Source organism: Hoplias malabaricus, chromosome 18, assembly GCF_029633855.1.
Source record: "Hoplias malabaricus isolate fHopMal1 chromosome 18, fHopMal1.hap1, whole genome shotgun sequence".
Classification (NCBI taxonomy): domain Eukaryota; kingdom Metazoa; phylum Chordata; class Actinopteri; order Characiformes; family Erythrinidae; genus Hoplias; species Hoplias malabaricus.
In genome coordinates, this window is record NC_089817.1 from 35,304,106 (window position 1) to 35,319,170 (window position 15,065).

The window sequence follows — 15,065 nt, forward strand, 5'->3', positions numbered from 1 at the left end:
TCCCCCAGTCCTCTGCGACCTAGTGCCACCACCTGTGTAGGTGAGGAACGACCTCCTGACGACGGACTGACTTTATTAAGAGCCTCAGACTGACCTTGAGCTCAGCGACGAAGGTGTTGGCTCTGACGATGTCCAGCGTGGTCACTCCGAAGATTCTGTTGGGATTATACACACCTCGCTTCTTCATCACCTCGGAGGCGATAGGGATGGTGGAGTTCACCTACAGACACAAGTGTTTATAAACGATACAGCAGCAGAACTACAGCAGAGTGTGTGTTTGCTCTGGGGTTGAATAGACATTATTATTATTATTATTAATATTCTGAGGGCTGTAGGAGGGTCGTACTGGATTAGCGATGACACAGATCATGGCCTCGGGACAGACTCTAGCGCAGGCATCAGACAGAGTGGCGACGATGGTGGCGTTAGTGTTGAACAGATCATCGCGAGTCATTCCTGAGAGAGAGAGAGAGAGAGAGACACACAGAAAGAGAGAGAGACACACAGAAAGAGAGAGAGAAAGAGGGAGAGAGAAAGAGGGAGAGAGAAAGAGAAAGTCAGTCCCGTCTCACTCCAGCGACCTGGGCCTGTATGGAGCGAAGAACCAAACCTGAAACGGAACAGAATCAGAACCAGACCCACCAGGTTTCCTCGGGACTCCTGCAGGAATGACCACCACCTCACAGCCTTTCAGAGCAGCGTCCAGCTGGTCCTGACCAATGTAACCTACACACACACACACACACACAGGGGAGTTAAACCATGACTGGTCCAGAACACCTGGCCTCCCTCGCTGGTCCAGGACCCGTTCAGAATCTAAATCCCTGACTATGGAGCAGCTGAGGACGGCATTGTTTCCCAAGAAGAAACGATTAAACCCCAGGAACCAGTGCGTGTTTAAACTGATGGAGGGACTGTACCTGTGACCTTTGCCCTGGTCTCGATGTGGCTGAGGTCAGCGGCGACGCCGGGTGTGTGAGCGATATCATACAGAGACAATTCACTGACCAGGGGACTGTTCTTCAGCAGGAGAGAGAGGGGCTGACCAATGCCACCGGACGCCCCCAACACCGCCACCTTCGCATTATTCTAGAGAGAGAGAGAGAGAGAGAGAGAGAGAGGAGGAGAGAGACAGAGAGAAAGAAACACAGAGAGAGGAGAAGGAGAGGGAGAGAGAAACAGAGACAGAGAGAGAAAAACACAGAGACAGAGAGAGAGAGGAGGAGAGGGAGAGACAGAGAGAGAGAGGAGGAGAGAGACAGAGAGAGAGGAGGAGAGAGACAGAGAGAAAGAAACACAGAGAGGAGAAGGAGAGGGAGAGAGAGAGAAACAGAGACAGAGAGAGAAAAACACAGAGACAGAGAGAGGAGAAGGAGAGGGAGAGAGAGACAGAGACAGAGAGAGAGAAAAAAAAACATGTTCTGTTTGAATTCACTCCACACAACACAGAACCAGACGTTCATCACGCCTCATTTCCAGGTTCTGGTCTCAATGCTGCCCCCTACTGCACACGTACACATCACACTACAGTCCTCGGGTCACCACTCTTACCCACGAAGGCTGGTGTGCTGCAGGTTCTCATCGTAACCAAACCCCAACACCGGCCCTTTGTGGACGAGACGGGTGACCCACGCTACAGTCTGACAGAGAAGGTCCCGCCCCTACGTTCAGCCCTCGTTCCAAAGCCACTCACAGAAAACACGAGCGCGGCGAAGAGATCATCTCCAGAGAGGATCACAACACCTCGCCCTCAAACACCTCCCTCAGGTCTCACTCACGTGGAGGAAAACACCTAGGAAATCAGTTCTATCCCAGATTCTGCTCACGCTACAGGTGCTAACAGTGCACTGTTCAGAACTAAGGGCGGGGCAGTGTGTGTGTGTGTGTGTTTATAAAGAACATGGTAGGGTTTGTTATGATCATTACATTCTGTGCATTTCCGTTTGTTTTCCTCAGCTCTGAGACTCTGTTGATGACGCACTAAACACACAACAGCTACAGCGATGTTCGCCTCTTTTTTGTTGGAAGCCTTCTCCCTCCATTTTCTGCAGCACTTCCTCCAGCGCCTGGGACACAGTCTGTCCGACCAGGCCACGAACCCGTCTTACCCTCCAGGGACCGGCGTCAGTGAACCGGCCTCTGATCCTGATTCTCCAGGCGCCGCGGAGGAGTGTCACCCTCAGTTCCCAGAGCTGAAGCTAGGCCCGTGTCATTGATTGAACACTTTACTGCTCCGTCTCTGATTAAAAACCTTCACTGTCCAAAGCCAAAGGCACAGAAGGTCAACACATATTTTTGGATCTGACCTTTAGACCTTCAGGGATCTGAGAGGAGCTCGTGAGGGTTGTAAATCTGTTCAGTCAGCGGTGCACTCAGGGTGTGTGTAGGCGCTGGAGCAGCTGCACATGAGGCTAATGTCACCACACTCAATGCCAAGTGCGTGTCCCCTGGAGCGATGAAGCTCCTTCTAATTCCTCTGGGATGAGTTGGAGTTGTGTTCGTGATTCACCAGCCCCCGACTCCAGAGATGATTATGAGAAGGCTGAATGCCATCAGATCCTCACAGCAATGCTACAATATTTCGTGCAACGACTTCCCAAGAGAAGAGAAACTGATAGTGCCGTAAAGAGTAAGACGCGAGAGAGAGAGAGAGAGAGAGAGAGAGAGAGACGGACAACAGGATGAAACGTTAACGTGGAAAAAGCCGAAAAGAGCTCCTCAGACTGTAACCGCTGCTCTATTTAAGGTGGAGCGGAAGGATCCGGTTCTACGTCGGGAGGTTGTCAGGTTGAATGTTGTATTCTCCGCCACCTGAGCGCGCGGGACTCACCTGTGTGGAGGTGGACAGACACCTGGCGAGTCCGGCCGCGGGTCTGGCGACTCTGGAGAACATTGTGCTTCGGTTCCTTGGAGATTTTCTACTAAAGCTGCAGAGAACGGCGCAAGTTCTAGAGTGACTCCAACGTCCTCTACCGAGAGACAGCACCGCGGAGACACACAACCTTATCACTCCCGGAATACAACGCTGATTGGTGGACGGGGAGCAATACCGGCTTCTGATTGGTTAGCAGAGGTGTCAGTTATACTTTCTAGAGCTGCACGGTGCCTGCCTTCGTCCTGCTCTCAGGCTATTGGCCTTTTTGAGAAAACGTCGCCCGAAACGTCACTTACAGTTTTCAGAAAGGGTGCGCTCCATTAAGCGCAATAGGGCACTACACAAGGCTTCCACTATACACTACACATCTATACTATACACTACACTTACACACTTATACACTACACATCTATACTATACACTACACTTACACCTTTATACCATACACTACACATACACATTTATTATACACTATAGACTACACTAAACTTGCACAGTACACTTACATATTTATACTATACACTACACTATAAACTACACTACATCATACTATACTAAAGTACATACACCTACAGTACAGTATACCATCATATACACTACATTTACACTCAACCTAAACTGCACTACACTACAAGACACAGTGTTACTAAGCGCTACACTACACTTCACATACCTTACATTTACACTGACCCACACCTACATGGCTTAAGTTAGTTTCTGCATTATGCAACATCAGTGGCTCTACTTTCCCCATTACGGGTCAGTGGAGAATCACAATGATACTAACGCTGTAATTTTAAGGTCAAAAATATGACAGAGTTGCTTTAATATAAACTAATCAATTAATCACTTAATTATCTAAAATTCTTAGATTATAAGTATTATTTTTTTTATTAAACAATCAGTTTATTCTCTTGAAAGTTATCCATTAATTAACATTAATTGGCAATAAAGTGTAATTAGAAAATGAACCCAATGAACTGTTTGTATCCAATAGTTTTGTTTCTGTTTTTATCCAACCAACATTCACAGCGCCATTTTGTGAACTCCCCCGTCTTCTCCCTCAGTCTGCTCTGACCAATCAGCGTGCTGCGCTGTAGACGAAGGGCCAATCAGGAGCGGCACTGCTGGGCGCGCTGGCTGCGTATTGGCGGGCCGCTGTAGGAATGTAAACTATTCAACATGGAGACTGCAGTGGAGAAGCTGGAGGCTCTGGTGAGCGGCTTTAACTCGGGCTTTACTCACACTCTCTCCCGCAGAGACCACAGCCTGCAGCCGCGGACGGGCCAGGGTTCACTCTGCCGGGGTAGACGGAGATAAATGCTCGGACTGAGCCGGGTACGGAGCAGCGTTAGGTAGAATCCGCGCTGCCCGAGTCCGGGAGCAGAGAGAGCTGCAGAGCGGCGCCCTGGCCCCGGGATCCAAGCCCGGCCTCATGCCGCTGAACGGCGCCTCGCCGCTGGACGGAGGCCGCACAGCCGCCCCGTACGGTGCCGGTCTACGCGAGGATGCGCCGAGCGAACCGAACAAGTACGATCACTGCGCGTTCACGGCGACGAGGCCCGAAAAGCGCGTTCATGTGAAATGGACATTCAACAGGAGCATCGCTGCAAACCTACGGTGCCCTGCTGGTGACATCCATTCATTAAAAATAAAGGCGTGGGAACGAGATAATTAGTGCTTGGGAACATTTTAATGACATGTGCGATGGAGAGATCCTAGTACCCGAGTAGGAAATATGCGATACGTGGGAACGACGTAGTAAGGCATGGGAACGTGATATATAACGTGTGAATGTAATTAGTTCAGTGCGAGATGCAAGGCATTAATTGGGTGGACTTTAATATACGGGAAGGAGAGATCCTAATTAATAAGGTGTTTTAATATCTCGTGACAATGCAGTCTAATAATACATGAGAACAACATATTTAATGTGTGGGACTGAAAAATACACATAACGAGACGTTCAGATCTAATTAAAAAGAATATACAGTAATAATAATAATAATGTGCAACTATTAGTCATTGTACAACGAAATATGTCTTCCACATGTAACCCGTCTGTGGCAGTGAACACACACACACTAGTGCACTAGGGGCTGTGAACACACACCCAGAGCAGTGGGCAGCCATCCCTGGCACACGGGGAGCAGTTGGAGGTTCAGTGCCTTCTGAAGGGCCCCGCAGCTCTGGATGTTCCCGTTGGTCCCTGGGGACCACAGCTGCCCCATAAATCTAATGGGGACGAAACTGTGGTGCAGCAGGTAGTGTCTCTGGATCCTGGAGGTTGTGGGTTTGAGTCCCGCTCCGGGTGACTATGAGGAGTGTGGTGTGTTCTCCCTGTGTCTGCGTGGGTTTCCTCCGGGTGACTGTCTGTGAGGAGTGTGGTGTGTTCTCTCTGTGTCTGCGTGGGTTTACTCCGGGTGACTGTCTGTGAGGAGTGTGGTGTGTTCTCTCTGTGTCTGCGTGGGTTTCCTCCGGGTGACTGTCTGTGAGGAGTGTGGTGTGTTCTCTCTGTGTCTGCGTGGGTTTCCTCCGGGTGACTGTCTGTGAGGAGTGTGGTGTGTTCTCCCTGTGTCTGAGTGGGTTTCCTCCGGGTGACTGTCTGTGAGGAGTGTGGTGTGTTCTCTCTGTGTCTGCGTGGGTTTCCTCCGGGTGACTGTCTGTGAGGAGTGTGGAGTGTTCTCTTTGAGTCTGCGTGGGTTTCCTCTGGGTGACTGTCTGTGAGGAGTGTGGTGTGTTCTCTCTGTGTCTGCGTGGGTTTCCTCCGGGTGACTGTCTGTGAGGAGTGTGGTGTGTTCTCTCTGTGTCTGCGTGGGTTTACTCCGGGTGACTGTCTGTGAGGAGTGTGGTGTGTTCTCTCTGTGTCTGCGTGGGTTTACTCCGGGTGACTGTCTGTGAGGAGTGTGGTGTGTTCTCCCTGTGTCTGAGTGGGTTTCCTCCGGGTGACTGTCTGTGAGGAGTGTGGTGTGTTCTCTCTGTGTCTGCGTGGGTTTACTCCGGGTGACTGTCTGTGAGGAGTGTGGTGTGTTCTCTCTGTGTCTGCGTGGGTTTCCTCCGGGTGACTGTCTGTGAGGAGTGTGGTGTGTTCTCCCTGTGTCTGAGTGGGTTTCCTCCGGGTGACTGTCTGTGAGGAGTGTGGTGTGTTCTCTCTGTGTCTGCGTGGGTTTCCTCCGGGTGACTGTCTGTGAGGAGTGTGGAGTGTTCTCTTTGAGTCTGCGTGGGTTTCCTCCGGGTGACTGTCTGTGAGGAGTGTGGTGTGTTCTCTCTGTGTCTGCGTGGGTTTCCTCCGGGTGACTGTCTGTGAGGAGTGTGGTGTGTTCTCTCTGTGTCTGAGTGGGTTTCCTCCGGGTGACTGTCTGTGAGGAGTGTGGTTTGTTCTCCCTGTGTCTGCGTGGGTTTCCTCCGTGTGCTCCAGTTTTCCCCCACACTCCAAAAACACACGTTGGTAGGTGGATTGGAGACTCAAAAGTGTCTGGAGGTGTGAGTGTGTGTCACAGGACTGGCGCCCCCTCCAGGGTGTGTTCTCACTTTGCGCTTTTTGTGATTATGGGTAAGCTCTGGAGAATGAATGCATGAATGAATATTATTCTCATGTGTTATTAAACTGTCTACACAATTAAAACACTACCAGAGGCAGATATTATGGGTCTATTATTTGTTTTGAATCAGCAGTGAGTTTAGCGGTTCTAAGGGATTAGGCCTGTTTTCTGATTGGTGGTCGCCGCTGTGCGTCACTGCTCATTTGCATAGAGTTGAGTGGAGCGGAACTTCGTGTCGCTCATGGTCACATCGCTCAACGCCGCCCGGTGTCGCTGACTCACTGAAAATGAACGACGTCCGGTCACTGTGTCACTGTCTGAGTGCTCGCAGTTAGTGGCTCTTCATCCTGTGCTAAACCTCCCGGCTGTTTTTCCTTGCAGGTTTTCCCTTTCCCATTTCCCAGCGTTCCTTTCCTCGAGCATGTCCTTCCCAGAGGAGCAGGAGGACGGTGACCGCTGACTGTGCGCTGTCTGTCCAGTGCCCCTTTTATGTTGTACTACTGGTAACGTTGTTATGAAAGCAGTGCAATGTTAAAAGGGCATTGGCCAGGTGCTGCTCTCGATTGTGCTGAATGAACCCTAACGCTGTTAACAGGCGCTCTGACTTCATTGCACTACTGTACTGGACAGCTAGCAGTGCAATAGTATTGTCAAAGCGTCTGAAAGCGGCGGAGCTCAGAGTCCCAAACTCCAGGGGTGAGTCCACCTGTCGCAGCCTGGTCTCGGAGGTCATTCTGGTTTGTTGTTGCTGTTTACACTGAGGGTGTAATGATGTCAACACAAACTCGAACAGACAAAGAAGGCAAAGAAATGGGTCTTCTGCATTTACGCCATCTTTGGCAGTGAATACACACACACACACACAGTGAACACATCCCAAGCCTTCCCTGCACCCCTCAGCCGTGGATGTTGAGAGAGGAGACAGTGCAGTTCCTTCACCGCCCGTCATGGCGATTGGACTGGGGACCTTCTGTTCCCAAACCCACTTCTCTAACATCCACGGCTGAAGTGCCCTTGAGCCGTGAGAGAACGAGGAGTTTGGAAAGTGCTGCTCATTTTTCCTCCACAAATTTAAACATCTGAGACACAGACTTCCTAGCAGGATGCAGCCAATCAGAATAAGGGGGTGGGGCTTACACATTGACATGACCACTGTTTTGTGTAGGGTGTACAGTGTCTGGGGCTTGTAAGGGTTTTTGAGGGGGTTGTGATTGGTTAAAAGAAGGAGAGGACGTTTTACTGAAGACCTGGAATTGGATTATTAATATTCAGAACATATAAAACATGGAGTCTGATCTTCACTTCAGGAGCAAAATGGTCTCAAACCCAATCTCAAGTTTCTGATGTGTACAAGAGCAGCTGCGTCTGATCCTAATTCCCGCGACCCTATCAGTATTGTCTCTGCTGTCCACTGTGTTCGGAGTAGTGCAATATTGCTTATAGGGTTTTAGGCTTTAGGTCTCGCCTTCAGAATTCCAGCCGTCCACCTTAAGACCCCTGGGATCACTCTGTGAACCTCACTAGACGCCCTCTGGTGCAGGTCTCTCTGGGTTTATTCACCAGAAACACTCCTCATTCATTTAATTACAACCTCCATTCACCCTGGGATCTTCCAGGCTGTGTTCCTCTCTTTACCACTGATGTATTTTAATGCGCTCTGTTCTGATTGGCTGCCTTATTTAGAGAGAAGCTCGGGCTGAGTTTGGTTTTCGTAACGTTATAAAATGAATTCAGATTGGCCTCCGTTGTGTTCACACTGTGTTCTTTCACTCTGTAAAAAAATGGTTAAAATAATGAGGTGTTTCATCACATGGATCTTTCTAACTTATTCTTGTTAATGTTCTGATCAAAGCCAGTGATGTGTATTGATCGTAGAACATTGATAATCAGTTTTATTGATCAGTCACTGCCGTGTTGTTGTAGTTCCAGAAGGCTGAGGCGGATATAGAGTATGTGGAAAAGCGTCTGAAATTCGACTTCATGACGAATGCCCGAGAGAACGGCGCTGTGGAGGTGAGCTACTTCATTAGAAGCAGAACTGTTCAGCTTTAAACAGCTCTGTGCAGATCTGCAAATAAATAAACAGGACTTCATCCGATCTAAACCCAGTTAAACAGAATTTAATCTGATCTAACCCAGTTAAACAGGACTTCATCCGATCTAAACCCAGTTAAACAGAATTTAATCTGATCTAAACCCAGTTAAACAGAATTTATACCGATCTAAACCCAGTTAAACAGGGATTTAATCCGATCTAAACCCAGTTAAACAGGACTTCATCCGATCTAAACCCAGTTAAACAGGGATTTAATCTGACCTAAACCCAGTTAAACAGGGACTTAATCCTATCTAAACCCAGTTAAACAGGACTTCATCCGATCTAAACCCAGTTAAACAGAATTTAATCTGATCTAAACCCAGTTAAACAGGACTTCATCCGATCTAAACCCAGTTAAACTGAATTTAATCTGATCTAAACCCAGTTAAACAGGACTTCATCTGACCTAAACCCAGTTAAACAGGGATTTAATCTGACCTAAACCCAGTTAAACAGGATTTAATCCGATCTAAACCCAGTTAAACAGGACTTCATCCGATCTAAACCCAGTTAAACAGGACTTCATCCGATCTAAACCCAGTTAAACAGGACTTCATCCGATCTAAACCCAGTTAAACAGAATTTAATCTGATCTAAACCCAGTTAAACAGAATTTAATCTGATCTAAACCCAGTTAAACAGGGATTTAATCTGATCTAAACCCAGTTAAACAGGGATTTAATCTGACCTAAACCCAGTTAAACAGGGATTTAATCTGACCTAAACCCAGTTAAACAGGGATTTAATCTGATCTAAACCCAGTTAAACAGGACTACATTCGATCTAAACCCAGTTAAACAGGACTTCATCCGATCTAAACCCAGTTAAACAGAATTTAATCTGACCTAAACCCAGTTAAACAGGACTTCATCCGATCTAAACCCAGTTAAACAGGACTTCATCCGATCTAAACCCAGTTAAACAGGACTTCATCCGATCTAAACCCAGTTAAACAGAATTTAATCTGATCTAAACCCAGTTAAACAGGACTTCATCCGATCTAAACCCAGTTAAACAGAATTTAATCTGATCTAAACCCAGTTAAACAGGACTTCATCCGATCTAAACCCAGTTAAACAGGACTTCATCTGATCTAAACCCAGTTAAACAGGGATTTAATCTGACCTAAACCCAGTTAAACAGGGATTTAATCTGATCTAAACCCAGTTAAACAGGACTTCATCCGATCTAAACCCAGTTAAACAGGACTTCATCTGATCTAAACCCAGTTAAACAGGACTTCATCTGATCTAAACCCAGTTAAACAGGACTTCATCTGATCTAAACCCAGTTAAACAGGACTTCATCTGATCTAAACCCAGTTAAACAGGACTTCATCTGATCTAAACCCAGTTAAACAGGACTTCATCTGATCTAAACCCAGTTAAACAGGACTTCATCTGATCTAAACCCAGTTAAACAGGACTTCATCTGATCTAAACCCAGTTAAACAGGACTTCATCTGATCTAAACCCAGTTAAACAGGTCTTCATCTGATCTAAACCCAGTTAAACAGGTCTTCATCTGATCTAAACCCAGTTAACAGGTCTTCATCTGATCTAAACCCAGTTAACAGGTCTTCATCTCAGCTAAACCCAGTTAAACAGGATTTCATCTGATCTGAACCCAGTTAAACAGGATTTAATCTGATCTAAACCCAGTTAAACAGGACTTCATCTGATCTAAACCCAGTTAAACAGGTCTTCATCTGATCTAAACCCAGTTAAACAGGACTTCATCCGATCTAAACCCAGTTAAACAGAATTTAATCTGATCTAAACCCAGTTAAACAGAATTTAATCTGATCTAAACCCAGTTAAACAGGGATTTAATCTGATCTAAACCCAGTTAAACAGGGATTTAATCTGACCTAAACCCAGTTAAACAGGGATTTAATCTGACCTAAACCCAGTTAAACAGGGATTTAATCTGATCTAAACCCAGTTAAACAGGACTACATTCGATCTAAACCCAGTTAAACAGGACTTCATCCGATCTAAACCCAGTTAAACAGAATTTAATCTGACCTAAACCCAGTTAAACAGGACTTCATCCGATCTAAACCCAGTTAAACAGGACTTCATCCGATCTAAACCCAGTTAAACAGGACTTCATCCGATCTAAACCCAGTTAAACAGAATTTAATCTGATCTAAACCCAGTTAAACAGGACTTCATCCGATCTAAACCCAGTTAAACAGAATTTAATCTGATCTAAACCCAGTTAAACAGGACTTCATCCGATCTAAACCCAGTTAAACAGGACTTCATCTGATCTAAACCCAGTTAAACAGGGATTTAATCTGACCTAAACCCAGTTAAACAGGGATTTAATCTGATCTAAACCCAGTTAAACAGGACTTCATCCGATCTAAACCCAGTTAAACAGGACTTCATCTGATCTAAACCCAGTTAAACAGGACTTCATCTGATCTAAACCCAGTTAAACAGGACTTCATCTGATCTAAACCCAGTTAAACAGGACTTCATCTGATCTAAACCCAGTTAAACAGGACTTCATCTGATCTAAACCCAGTTAAACAGGACTTCATCTGATCTAAACCCAGTTAAACAGGACTTCATCTGATCTAAACCCAGTTAAACAGGTCTTCATCTGATCTAAACCCAGTTAAACAGGTCTTCATCTGATCTAAACCCAGTTAACAGGTCTTCATCTGATCTAAACCCAGTTAACAGGTCTTCATCTCAGCTAAACCCAGTTAAACAGGATTTCATCTGATCTGAACCCAGTTAAACAGGATTTAATCTGATCTAAACCCAGTTAAACAGGACTTCATCTGATCTAAACCCAGTTAAACAGGTCTTCATCTGATCTAAACCCAGTTAAACAGGTCTTCATCTGATCTAAACCCAGTTAAACAGGTCTTCATCTGATCTAAACCCAGTTAAACAGGTCTTCATCTGATCTAAACCCAGTTAAACTGGTCTTCATCTGATCTAAACCCAGTTAAACAGGTCTTCATCTGATCTAAACCCAGTTAAACAGGACTTCATCTGATCTAAACCCAGTTAAACAGGACTTCATCTGATCTAAACCCAGTTAAACAGGTCTTCATCTGATCTAAACCCAGTTAACAGGTCTTCATCTCAGCTAAACCCAGTTAAACAGGATTTCATCTGATCTGAACCCAGTTAAACAGGATTTCATCTGATCTGAACCCAGTTAAACAGGATTTCATCTGATCTGAACCCAGTTAACAGGTCTTCATCTGATCTAAACCCAACAGGTCTTCATCTGATCTAAACCCAGTTAACAGGACTTCATTTGATCTAAACCCAGTTAAACAGGACTTCATTTGATCTAAACCCAGTTAAACAGGACTTCATTTGATCTAAACCCAGTTAAACAGGTCTTCATCTGATCTAAACCCAGTTAAACAGGTCTTCATCTGATCTAAACCCAGTTAAACAGGACTTCATCTGATCTAAACCCAGTTAAACAGGTCTTCATCTGATCTAAACCCAGTTAAACAGGTCTTCATCTGATCTAAACCCAGTTAAACAGGTCTTCATCTGATCTAAACCCAGTTAAACAGGTCTTCATCTGATCTAAACCCAGTTAAACAGGTCTTCATCTGATCTAAACCCAGTTAAACAGGTCTTCATCTGATCTAAACCCAGTTAAACAGGTCTTCATCTGATCTAAACCCAGTTAAACAGGTCTTCATCTGATCTAAACCCAGTTAAACAGGATTTCATCTGATCTGAACCCAGTTAACAGGTCTTCATCTGATCTAAACCCAGTTAACAGGTCTTCATCTGATATAAACCCAACAGGACTTCATCTGATCTAAACCCAGTTAAACAGGATTTAATCTGATCTAATCTGCTTCAGAGTCTAAAGTGTTAAGATATCTGCTGTGTTCTGGATTTTTGACGTGCGTCATGTTCTTCTGTGGTTCCAGGGGAACCCGGTTCAGCTGCTGGAGAACCTGGCGGCGATTAAATCACGGCACTCGGCTCTGTGCGCTCAGGTGGAGGAGATTGCCTCTGAACAGAAACGCTCCATGGATTCGATCAGGAATCACCTGGACTCCACGCTGAAGCTGGTGGAAGAGCTGCAGAACTCAGCGGATATTCAGGTAACATACCTGGATCTGAGGAATACTGCTGTCAGTAAAACCTCAGTGTTGGAACATAGCTGTGAGGATCTGATGGAGTTCTGCCTCAGAATCATCAGTGAGGGTCAGGGGCTGGTGTTGGGGATAAGTTCTGAATCAAACTCACCACTCCAACTCACCCCAGAGAACACAGTTCCACTGTTCCACACACCAGAGGAACCCCATCACCATGCTCGTCTGGTTCTGACGGTTCTGACTCTGTGTTGTTGTTGTCGCAGGTTCCCTCTCTCTCGGAGGCGGAGCAGGAGGCGAGGGACTCTCTCTGCTCTTCTGTCGCGGCGCTCTCCGTCCAGGTCTGACTCCCGTCTCCTTCATTCTTCAGTTAATATCAGCTTCATTACTGTGTTCTTTCAGTGTTGACAGTGAGAATTCTAAATATTCATGTTTTTAAGGTTCAATGGAGAAAACATTTTAAAACTTATAAATGTGAAATGATTATTGCTTTCACAAAATATATAAAAAACTAAATACAGGACCATGACATTTGTGGTTAATTTAACATTTATTTATTTGATTGTAGTTGCTGCCAGATGCAGCCGCTGAGGACGAATCTCACTGTGAGTCTGAGTCAGTTTTTAATCACGGGGCATAAGGCGGGAACACACCCTGGAGGGGGCGCCAGTCCTTCACAGGGCGACACACACTCACACCTACGGACACTTTGGAGTCACCAATTCACCAACCAACGTGTGTTTTTGGACTGTGGGTGGAAACCGGAGCACCCCGAGGAAACCCACGCAGACACAGAGAGAACACACCACACTCCTCACAGACAGTCACTCAGAGGAAACCCACACAGACACAGGGAGAACACACCACACTCCTCACAGACAGTCACCCGGAGGAAACCCACGCAGACAGAGAGAACACATCACACACCTCACAGACAGTCACCCGGAGGAAACCCACACAGACACAGGGAGAACACACCACACTCCTCACAGACAGTCACCCGGAGGAAACCCACGCAGACAGAGAGAACACATCACACACCTCACAGACAGTCACCCGGAGGAAACCCACACAGACACAGGGAGAACACACCACACTCCTCACAGACAGTCACCCGGAGGAAACCCACACAGACACAGGGAGAACACACCACACTCCTCACAGACAGTCACCCGGAGGAAACCCACGCAGACAGAGAGAACACATCACACACCTCACAGACAGTCACCCGGAGGAAACCCACACAGACACAGGGAGAACACACCACACTCCTCACACACAGTCACCCGGAGGAAACCCACGCAGACACAGAGAGAACACATCACACTCCTCACAGACAGTCACCCGGAGGAAACCCACGCAGACAGAGAGAACACATCACACACCTCACAGACAGTCCCCCGGAGGAAACCCACACAGGGAGAACACACCACACTTCTCACAGAGAGTCACCCGGAGGAAACCCACGTAGACACAGAAAGAACACACCACACTCCTCACAGACAGTCATCCGGGGACTCAAACCCACAACCTCCAGGAAACGACCTGCAGCGCCACCGTGTGGCCCCAATGATGTATAACTTTAACAGCACAGCTTGTTTTGTTTTGGGTGGTTTATTATTGATATATATAAATACACTAATGGTGTGTGTGTGTTCTGTGTCCACAGCAGCTCACAGTCAGTGTGAGGAGGTCACAGATGCAGAGTTTGAAGCTGTTCCTCGAAGTGTCCGTGGAAATTTAAAACTATCAGATCTCAACACGTTCTACAAACAAATAACGGAGCACTTCTCAGAGCAGAGCAGGTAGGAGCTAGGACCCCCGCAACACCGGGTGGCGCCAAACACCACTTTTTATTGGTTTATTTTTTATCTTCTGCAATTTATTTATTTATTCATTATCCCTGAGTTTTTGTTGAATTTCTCCAGTCAGTCAATCCTCCACAGCGCCCCCAGCCTCAAGAGGGTGGGGTTGAATCTCCTGTTGTTGTTGTTTACTCTTTGTTGTTGTTGTTTATTTCTCCCAGAGTTCCTCTAACGTCACAGAAGCTGAAGAAGCTGAACGGGAAAGTGAGTGACGCCGGGACCAGGACGCTGCAGCACCTCGGCCTCCTTCAAATCGACAAGAAGGGGAACGTTTCTCTGAACTCCAGAAACTGACCGCACCACAGATGCCTCCCAAACAAGTTACAGCAGCGGTCAGTCGCTTCCTCCACTGACTCATCACATAATGAAACGGCATTATACTGACACCCATGTGGGTGCCCCGCTCTGTGGAGTATAAACTGCTTCACTCAGGGACCAAAAAGAAAGTTGATTCTTGCACTTTATAGAAAACGATGTACAAATAATAAACAAACATTTTCATAAACATTGTTTGCTCTTTTTGCTGTTTTTGTGGTAAAGGGAGTCGACTGCATCTTTAAACGAAGACCACAGTCCAACAGCAGCGATGCCA

The 15,065-nt window shown here is 46.5% G+C and overlaps 2 protein-coding genes across 6 annotated transcripts in view; one reads left to right on the forward strand and one right to left on the reverse strand.

Annotated features, from left to right (window-relative positions):
• The window catches only part of mdh2 (malate dehydrogenase 2, NAD (mitochondrial)), a 4,699-nt gene extending 1,734 nt beyond the window's left edge, over window positions 1-2,965 (reverse strand). Inside the window, exons 1-5 of the mRNA XM_066650833.1 lie at window positions 2,831-2,965; window positions 921-1,089; window positions 643-726; window positions 347-456; window positions 95-220 (exon numbers count right to left, since the gene is read on the reverse strand). Coding sequence (XP_066506930.1) covers window positions 95-220; window positions 347-456; window positions 643-726; window positions 921-1,089; window positions 2,831-2,893 — 552 coding nt within the window. The 5' untranslated portion in view covers window positions 2,894-2,965. The remainder of the gene's footprint in view (window positions 1-94; window positions 221-346; window positions 457-642; window positions 727-920; window positions 1,090-2,830) is intronic.
• ska2 (spindle and kinetochore associated complex subunit 2) lies at window positions 2,904-14,980 on the forward strand. 5 transcript variants are annotated; one of them, XM_066650835.1, is made up of 8 exons: window positions 2,904-3,063; window positions 3,908-4,090; window positions 8,341-8,430; window positions 12,441-12,617; window positions 12,875-12,949; window positions 13,177-13,213; window positions 14,278-14,413; window positions 14,635-14,980. In XM_066650835.1, exons 2-8 carry the CDS (start codon window positions 4,058-4,060, stop codon window positions 14,765-14,767), a joined length of 681 nt encoding a protein of 226 aa, XP_066506932.1. In that variant the 5' UTR covers window positions 2,904-3,063; window positions 3,908-4,057; the 3' UTR covers window positions 14,768-14,980. The 5 variants fall into 5 exon arrangements, with proteins under 5 accessions (XP_066506932.1, XP_066506933.1, XP_066506935.1 ...); XM_066650836.1 differs by having other exon boundaries at window positions 2,952-3,073; XM_066650838.1 differs by lacking the exons at window positions 2,904-3,063; window positions 3,908-4,090 and adding an exon at window positions 4,109-4,405.
• Window positions 14,981-15,065: the final 85 nt, after the last annotated feature.

What these genes read in the sequence shown, in the direction of transcription:
- ska2 (XM_066650834.1), top strand. Translation starts at nt 4,460, where the DNA reads ATGGACATTCAACAGGAGCATCGCTGCAAACCTACG. An exon ending in AGCATCGCTGCAAACCTACG is followed by an intron (nt 4,496 to 8,340) that starts GTGCCCTGCTGG and finishes GTGTTGTTGTAG; the next exon opens with TTCCAGAAGGCTGAGGCGGA. An exon ending in GAGAGAACGGCGCTGTGGAG is followed by an intron (nt 8,431 to 12,440) that starts GTGAGCTACTTC and finishes CTGTGGTTCCAG; the next exon opens with GGGAACCCGGTTCAGCTGCT.